Source organism: Sphaeramia orbicularis, chromosome 10, assembly GCF_902148855.1.
Source record: "Sphaeramia orbicularis chromosome 10, fSphaOr1.1, whole genome shotgun sequence".
In the NCBI taxonomy this organism is placed as follows: Eukaryota; Metazoa; Chordata; class Actinopteri; order Kurtiformes; family Apogonidae; genus Sphaeramia; species Sphaeramia orbicularis.
The window spans coordinates 11,187,893-11,197,599 of NC_043966.1; the positions used below are offsets into that span (position 1 = coordinate 11,187,893).

Below are 9,707 nucleotides of genomic sequence, written 5' to 3' on the forward strand. Positions count from 1 at the left end.
ATTACACACAGTGTTACATAAACATTTGATAACAGGCAGAATTCATTCATTCATTCATTTTCTGTACCCGCTTTATCCTCACTAGGGTCACGGGTGTCGCTTGAGGCCTATCCCAGCAACTTACGGGTGAAGGCGGGGTACACCCTGGACCTTTCGCCAGTTCATCACAGGGCTGAACATATAAAGACAAACAGTCACTCTCACATTCACACCTATGGACAATTTAGATTAACCAATTAACCTATCAGTGCATGTCTTTGGACTGTGGGAGGAAGCCGGAGTACCTGGAGAGAACCCACGCAGACACGGGGAGAACATGCAAACTCCACACAGAAAGGTCCTACCCCCCTTCGACTGGTGTTGGAATCAAACCCAGGACCTTCTTACTGTGAGGCACGAGTGCTAACCACTGCACCACCGTGTCGCCCAGGCAGGCAGAATATTGTTAAAATTTTGGAGTTTGGAACTAAAATTTGAACAATTTCTACAATATTACTTCTCTTATTAGTAACATAACTCCAGATCACAGTGGATCCATAAATGCATAAAACATTTAGTTACAGGCAGAATATTGTTAAAATTGCACATTTCGGGTTGTTCATCTTTGTTTTTATTTATTTATTTATTTCAATTTTATTGTGAAAGAATAGTTTTGTAAATGTAAATATTTTCACAGTGTAATGTTTGTTTGTTTTTTTTCACTTAAATTTTTTCCACATCATTTTTCACAAAGAAAACTTGTAGTTGTCATTAATTATGGGTTATTGTGTTGTTTTTTACTGTAGATCACATTGGTCTGTATGTGGAACCTGAACCAAAATGATTTTGACAACCTGGACTGTTCAGGTTAATTTTTGCACTTTCATCCTGCGGGCCGGAATGGAACCTTTGGCAGGCCAGATTTAGCCCCTGGGCCGCATGTTTGGCACCTGTGCTGTAGGTGAATCCAGAATGTGCAGTGTTGAAACAACTATCTATCTATCTATCGATCTATCGATCGATCTATCTATCTATCTATCTCACCAAAAAACTGTGAAATAACCTAATGACCACAGTGTCCATCCACTTTTTATTTTTTTGTGCCATCTCTGAACAGTGTAATAGTATGATATAATATCTAGTGTGTATTAACATTGATTGTAATGGATAGAACTATTCTTGTGATAACTCCAAATGATGTTTTTATCTCTAAATTTAACATTTCTGAAGAGATTTATCACCACTTATTATATATCACCCTCTAAATTTAGCTTTTTTCATAAAGAATTAGATATTTTCCCACACTGAATTTACTGATCATGTAGATTTAAAAAAAAAAAAAAATCTCAGGCTAAATCCAAAGCTTATTATATAAAAACAGAGAAAATCGATTTAAAAAATAAATTTTTCAGCAAAATATATCATTAACTATACATAAAACAACTAATATGAATCAGTGTTACAAACCCTCTGAACATCCAGATGGATCATATATGATAATGGAAATCTGAATTATATACAACGTGGTTCTAAAGTTATAAAACATTTTAGATCAGTAGATGCTTTTGGTTGCTGGTGGCTGTTTTTGCATTGTTAAATGAACAATCAGTAAAAAGACTGTTGACTGTTGTATCAGTAGCAGGAACAAAAGTTCACTGTTCCATTTACTTCTGTTTTCCATCTGGGGCTTTCCAATAGGGTCATCCAACAACAGCTGGCACCACTAAGTAATTCCAAACTGAATTTGTCAACTCCTCAAATGATTAATCCAGATAGTCTCATTCCCAACCATATCACTAAGTGAAAATCATTCATATTAATACATACTGCTGTGTAGTTCATGAAAGACACATTTTGGAATGCATCAGGTTTTCAAAACAGGTTTAATCTAGTCCCAGTGCATTATGAACAGTACTAAATGAAAAACTATGAGTAGTATTTCATATAGAATATACAGTAAATAGTGTTTAAAGTGCACCACTCGTTATAGATACTACAGAACTATGTATCAAGGCTTCTAAGTGCTGGAATCTTGAATCAGATATTATATTTTACAAATAAATACGCTTTAATAGATGCAATAACTATTTAGTAAAGCATAATTTATCCACTGGAGTGCATTAAAAACACTCTGCTTTACATTCATCCACATTCACACATTCACTCACTGGAAGCAGGGAAGCTTGGTTCTATCAGCCGCTCAGTGGGGGCTCTGTGACTAATTCCAATTAATAACTTTTTTTGCATTGACTGGTAGATAAAATTAAAGGTAAGATGAGTTCATGGACTTGAAGTGTGGCTCGTATCAAAGGCTTTCTTTTTTTTTTTTTTCCTGAAAGTCCCACTCTGGCATATATAGCTTTGCTGATGTGCCTGTCATTGGTATTGCAGGTAGGTCCTGAGCCTGTTAGGCAGGGGAAGGTGGGAAAGAAGGTGAAGCCTGTCACGACCGACGTGGTTCCTGATGCACTGGCGACACAGTTGACTCAGCAGCCGTGGTGTAGCTGTGAAAAGAAGAAAATAGAAAATATATAAGGTGATGTCTGGAATCATTCTGAAACTATTATGAATAAGAGAAGGGGAAATATTCTGTTCCCATATATTTGGAAGTGCACATCTTCTATACAGTCGCAGAAAAAATTATTAGACCATCAAAAGTCATCAAAAACTACAAAAGCACTTGGAGAGCGCAGACCTCTGCCAAGGCAGATCAGTCCGCCCCCCATCACCAACAAAATGTAATAATTTGTTCCTTGTGCCAGTATCAACCTTTCATGAAAATTTCATCAAAATCCTTCATAACTTTTTGAATTATCTTGCTGACAGACAGACAGACAAACAAACCCCAATGAAAACATAACCTCCACCGTCCTTGACAGAGGTAACAGTGGTTATGCAATCAAGTACTAACTCCTGTGTGTATCATGTGACTAAAACAGACAGAAAAGAAAACATGGAATGCCTAAAAGCACTGTTTTGCCATAACTATTGATCTAAGAACTTAAGTAATTTTGGTTATCAAGAAAACATGGAAAATGGCTAGACACACATGGCTCCACACAAATGTACCTTTAGTTGTACCAGGCATTAAAATGAACAAGAAATTGAAGAAAACAAGGGGTGGTCTAATCATTTTTTTCACAACTGTATGTGTTAGTTCTGAAAACGAATGTCCATATATGGTCATTTTAACATCAGCTTTTACCCTCATAGAGCAGCAGGAAGCCCTCCGTTATGCTGCTGGGTGGAGCTACATCTACTGGCCTCTGAAACTCCATGTTCCTGGCATTAATGTCTGCTCCAAAGTCCAGGAGAAGTTTCACTATCGCTGTGCAGTCCTTCTCTGCAGCTGCATGTAAGGGTGAGTCCAAGGATCTGCCTTTCTGAACGTTAGCACCTGTAGGGAGGTCAGCACCTAATTATCAGACCAAGACACCTTCCAGACACCCCATCAACAGTGGTTAATAAAGTATGTCTGGCTGTGAATAAATTATTAACACAGCTCACTTTGTTTTCCAACTAAGGTGGAAGTGTGGGCCAAAACTTTTACCTTCACATCTCCTGTTTAATATCATTATATACATGGTTTTCAACACTTCACTCCAGAACCTAAATGTTTTCTTTCACAGCACTTAAACCGCATGAAATTAGGGGAAAACAGTATGCCAGGAGTTAGCTATAATATTTTGCTGTTATCTAGGATCAAGTTTAATTACATTTCCAGTTTCTTCACTATTATTTAACCAATGTTGTGTTTGATTATTATTTTCTATGGCACATAAAAACATAAAGGATTATGTCAGGACATTGTGCTTAGTGCATCAATGAACTCATTTATTTCAACATTTATTTAACTCTTTTAACCCTAACCTTTTTTTTTTTTTATATTGAAGATATAATAATAATTACATATGCATAAATTTACCCCTGCAACCTTGTGACATTCCAATTGAATGAATGAATGAATGAATATTTTTATTTCGGTTATGTACAAAAACACATACGTATAAAGACTGACACAATTAGTAACTGAAAATTGAAGACGCTGAGGCCAGAGGCTTATTTATGCTTCTCCTACTCCCATCCTTTGAATTACCTGAAATTGCAGCAAATAAAACAATTGCAGCTGCATCCTTCCACCTCCTTCAGAAACCCCTGAAATGCACTTACTTGGTTATATTTCCTATCAGTATTTTGTATGTACATCCCTTCCCTCATCTGTCTTTGTTCTCCATTAAACAAATGACCTCAGTACATTTCCCAGAAATGACTTTCTGCAGCTCCTTAAGAATTGGTATGAGCGTGTTGCTTTCAATCAAAGACAGCAAGTTCTGCCCATATAGCGAGCGTGGAAATGTTATCAGTCAGCTGTGAGCTACACGTGATTACTGTGCCACTGAATAGCGGAATGATAAAATACTTTGTGCCTGTGTTAGCGAAAGAAACCCCAAGTGGTACTATCTATGTGAACTATATTCATACAGTACTGGATGTGTACTTATGTGTATGAAGATGTAAAGATCCACACTGCGCTGTGAGCTGACCTTCCCTCAGGAGTTTTCTGGCACATTCCAGCTCTTGGCAGACGCAGGCTGTATAGAGCGCTGTGCCCAGGTGAGGAATGTCCATGTCCACATCTGCCCCCCAAGTCACCAGGGCCTCCACACAACCGTAATGACCTGGGAGTAATGAAGCATGAAGACCGTAATCAGTAAGTGACAGTGCAAGATAATTCTCCAAGCTGTCTACTCAGGTCATGTTAGGATTTATTTTTATCGCAATTCTTCATTGAGAAACAGCTATGTAGCACACAAATACAGGTTAAAAACAAAACTCTGATATAGTATGTTTAATCATAAGTGGTAAATGCTAAAATACATCTCATATAATACATTAACTGACAAATAAATGACTGATTTGTTCGTCGATGTATTTGTTTAATATGCGGAATATACGTCAAAATATACCTTTGCTTGTTGCTTCATGAATCGGTGAAGGATGGTACACCATGCTCTGGGGTTTTGCTCCATTTTCCAAAAGAATTTCTGTGCATGCCACACTGCCCACCGAACAGGCGTTGAACAGAGGGGTGACTCCATCAATTGTAGAAGCATTGACCTGTGAACACACTTTTATTGTTATTTTTAGGCCTTGTTTAACCATGCAAGTTGACTAATAGCAACAGCCTGGGGGGGAACCGTTGAAAGGGAGCAAACAACAACTTAATAGCTCTGCAGCGACTGTAGAAGGATAACAATACATTGCTCATTTGTTACCCTCCCCCCCGCCCAGATTTTCCCGAGCGTAGAAATTGCATTTGACCTGTGTGGTATAGCTACATAAAAAGTCATCAGGCCAGTATATGACTTACGTTTGCCCCCGCATCAATGAGAGCTCTGGCACAAGCAACGTAGTCCCCAAGACAGGCCTCGTGCAGTGGGCTCACATGGTCTATAGTGAGAACGTTCACATTGTGACCCTGGAAACAGAATCAAACATTCACAGACATCAAGATATTTTGTGGGACATTAAGCAGCACCTAACCTCGTCTAACCCCTATTGGTGGATACGAAAATCAGAAAAGCTTGAATAAACCTTATCTTTTCCTCTGAAACTGAACAATTCTCTTTGGTTATGGTTGTCGGTAATTAACTAACTGTATGCCGCAATTGCATTTCCAGAATAGACATTATTATACATGCTAATTAAAGTGCAGACCCAACAGACATCTGGTAAAGAGCTTATAATCACCATTTAAATGATGTAATGATCTCAGCGCTTTGTTTTGTGCGACAATATGAGTTCAAAGTAAAGCATCGCAGTCTTTATAGCTCAAATGGTTTGCTTTAATACACTGATAACATTTATGACTGTTATAATGTGGTTTGGGACCATAAAAGTAACATATTTTCCACACATTTTAATGTTGTATTATAGTACTTAAAACGCCAAGTTGAGGATGTTACATTTTCATTATAATATGTATCTTTTACACACAATTATTATTCATTCTCAGATCTTTTGGACTTCATACAACCCCAATTCCAAAAAAGTTGAGATGTGCAAGGATTTGCAAATCTATAAAACTCTACTAATTTATTCACAATAGAACATAGAAAACATATCATCTGTTTAAGCTGAATGTAATGTACCATTTCAGGAAAAAACAGGTAATTTTGGCATTGATGGCAGCAATATAACAGGCTTACATTCACCACTGTGTAGCATCTCCTCTACTTTTAACAACAGTCTGTTAATGTCTTAGAGCTGAGAAGATCTGTTTATGGAGTTTTGATAGTCAAGTGTTGACCTTTTCTTGTCTGATATGATTCTAGAAGCTCAACAGTCCTGGGTCGTCTTTATTGTATTTCTTAAAATGGTACATCTGCTCATTTTAAACATGTTTTCTGTGTTGTATCTTGGTTACAATATAGATTTATGAAAAACATTGCATTATGCTTTATTTACTGTACGTTACACAGCATCCTAACTTTGTTTTGGAGTTGTGGTTGTAATATTCATCTGGTTCTATTCTGATACTGAACTCACACTGAAATTCTTTGCATTTCCCAACATACAGTTGCAGAAAAAATTACCTTGTTTTCTTCAATTTGTTGTTTGTTTTTGGTACAACTAAAGGCACATTTGTTTGGACAAATATAATGATAACAACGAAAATAGCTAATTAGAGTTCAATTTCAGAGCTGATATCTATCCATTTTCCATGGTTTTCTTGATAATAACCAAAATCACTTCAGTTCTTACATTAATAGCTATGGCATTGTACTGCCAAAAACAGTGCTTTTAGGCATTCCATGTTTTCTTTTCTGTCTGTTTTAGTCACATGATACACACAGGAGTTAGTACTTGATTGCATAACCATTGTTTTTGATGACTTTTGACGGTCTAATATTTTTTTCTGCGACTGTATATCAAAGCAAAATTGTCTTAAACCTGCATCACTGTATTTCCAGCAACCACTGAGGATCCAACAATGTATACATGCACGTATCCAAGCCATAGCTAGCTTAATGATTTTATCTGAGTGTTTTTGGAGCAGAAGGTAATTTACAGGTAAGGGAAGTTAAACTTTGGGAGATTCACACAATTAAATGTAATCCCAAGTAACCCTGGTTATTCCCCATTATTCCTTAATTTATCTTTACTGTCTAAAACAAAGTTGTGCGGAGGCAGTTAATCAGTGGTAATTACACCAGGGACTGACCCATGTGTACAGATGATGCATACACTGCATCATCGTCCCACGGGAGTTTCTTTGCTTAGTCACCTGTAAAATGAGCGTCCTCAGGGCCAGGAGGCGGCCCTGACTCGCAGCATCATGTAGGGGTGAGCGGTCTGCCCAAGATCCTGCAATAGGAAATGGAATTCAGCACTCGGTTCTAACCACATTTGTAATCATTTGTTTGTGTTCTTATGGAGAGCCATTTATACAGCAGAACAAGCTTTAGTTCTTAGTTCCCAAAGGTTCAAGAAAGAACCTTTACCGTATGTTACACAGATAAATGTGTCGGCATGAGTGCGTATATATTAACAAGTAAATGTATTTAATGAAATTGTTTGTTTATTTCGAATATAACATTAAAACCACAAAAAGATTTATATAAAAAGAAAGTAAAACACTTGAAAAGGAGCGGGATGAAGTTTAATTTATTATAATTTCCCGACCCCTTACCCCATCCTTCTACCTCCCCTAAATTCCTATGTCAGATCCTGTAAATAACTCAAAAATCCTACACATATCAGACTAAATTCTGACTAAGAGCAAAACACAAAAATGCTATACATATCAAGGAGAGACTCTGTCCATTTTGCAACAGCATTTCACATCAAAATAAACTCTGTCCCTTTCATAGCAGTAATAATACCCATATCAAAAACAAAAATAAACTCTGTCCATTTCATTACCATAATACCCATATCAAAAACCAAAATAAACTGTCCATTTCATAACAATAATACCCATATCAAAAACCAAAATATATTATGTCCATTTCATGACAGTAATACATAATAAATTATATAGCATATCCTTTTTACATATTCATGTCCTAGCAAAACAAAGCTACAGATGATTACACCTACTTTACATCAAGCAAATGTAAGTGGATGTATCTCATCTGTCCGCATAATTTCTAATTTTAGTGACCCAAATGTAAATATCCAGTGTCAATTAATGCAAGTGATTTTCATTTTTGACAAACATTCCATAAAACACACCTGCGTCAATGTCCAGAATCACTGCTGATGCATTCCACACATTATCATCATCATTACCATCTTCCTTCATTTTAATCGTATTTTATAGATCTAATTGGCCTGAATAGGTTTTCAGTGAAATGTACACTGTTTTATTCATGCAGCCTATTTTTCTTTGACAGACATTAATTTGAAATACTGATATAAAAGAAGCAGCCACAGACTTCAAACAGATTTTTTAGAACAACGAAGACCATATCTACAAGACCGTGACTAATACCCTAAGCTTTGCTAATTAGTATTCCATGGAGTGGGTCCACTTTAAATTAAATATCCCCTTGAATGATAGCTACAGATTATGTTGTCAGCGTCTCTCTCTCTCTCTCTTTCCCCAGAATGTGTCTTCGAACCTCCTGTCCCTGAAAATGTGGAGCGTTGTTTTGGTTGCTGTCGGAGTGTGAAAGGGTGCACTGCATAGCTGGGAATGGAAACTAGGGCATGGTGGGGGTGGGGAATATCATGACTGTGTTCTATTAATACATTAGAGAAAAAGAGCTGCCAGCCTACAGTGTCTTCATTTAATATTGAATGTGCTCTTAAGTATTTCTAAGTAGCTATTAAGCTAATGAAAGGAAAGTAGGCTATCATTCATATCTACAGTATTAATATGAGCAGAGTTAATGGGCTTTATACTCACTGGACTAGCAATGCAGAGCATATACCTCACTTGTAAATGTGGAAATTCTGTGTCATGTTTATATATGAGCAGGAAGGAAAGGAAGAGTATTTGTATTTTTTAATTCTGACTTTATGTGCTTCAGGTCGAACATGTTGCTTGTTGTTATAATATAAAAAGGAAATAATATGATAGAAAGAAGCCACCTTTAAAAAAAAACATAGCTCTTATTGTTTCTTTCAAAGTTTTCTGTGTTTTTTTTTTCCAGAGTACTCACTGTGTTGCCCGTAATCATAAAACTCTGCTGATATCCTGGCGGCCTCTTTACGATTCCCACGGACAATGTAGAAATATGTCAGCAAGTTGAGGGAGATCTTAACAAAGAGCTTGAAGCAGAACAGAGCCAAGATGCTGAGGTAAACATTGGACAACTGGGCCGCGAAGGGCTTGTTGGTGAGTTCCTCTGTAGGGTCTGACATTTCCTCCGGCACGTTACTGAGTAGCTTTGGTTATGATGAAGACGGGATCAGATGCCACTCCAGAAAGCTCAGGAGCAGGCTACTTTTCCTCCCAGTGTACTGACTGGTTGGCTGCTCCTGACAAAGTACAGGCTGGAAAAAATGCACTGCAGCTGCTACTGTGCCTAAGAGCAACTCCTGCTATTGTATTATGTGGGTGTGTGGTGGGTGGGTGGGTGTGTTTGTGTTGTTAGACCATAAAATTTACATTTTATACCAGATAATACCTGTTGTAGAGGAATGTCATCATAGTCATAGTAGTATACTGTATATAGGCCTATGCAGTGGCGGAAAAAATTATAAAACCACCCTTATTT

At 37.2% G+C, this 9,707-nt stretch overlaps 1 protein-coding gene across 2 annotated transcripts; it reads right to left on the reverse strand.

The window, feature by feature from the left end:
* Positions 1-1,843: 1,843 nt before the first annotated feature.
* Positions 1,844-9,542, reverse strand: asb5a (ankyrin repeat and SOCS box containing 5a). 2 transcript variants are annotated; one of them, XM_030145215.1, is made up of 7 exons: positions 9,150-9,542; positions 7,268-7,347; positions 5,351-5,458; positions 4,947-5,097; positions 4,524-4,658; positions 3,185-3,376; positions 1,844-2,483 (listed from the first exon to the last, which is right to left on the reverse strand). In XM_030145215.1, the coding sequence occupies exons 1-7, from the start codon at positions 9,349-9,351 to the stop codon at positions 2,356-2,358; spliced, it is 996 nt and encodes a 331-aa protein (XP_030001075.1). In that variant the 5' UTR covers positions 9,352-9,542; the 3' UTR covers positions 1,844-2,355. The 2 variants fall into 2 exon arrangements, with proteins under 2 accessions (XP_030001075.1, XP_030001077.1); XM_030145217.1 differs by lacking the exon at positions 9,150-9,542 and adding an exon at positions 8,218-9,026.
* Positions 9,543-9,707: the final 165 nt, after the last annotated feature.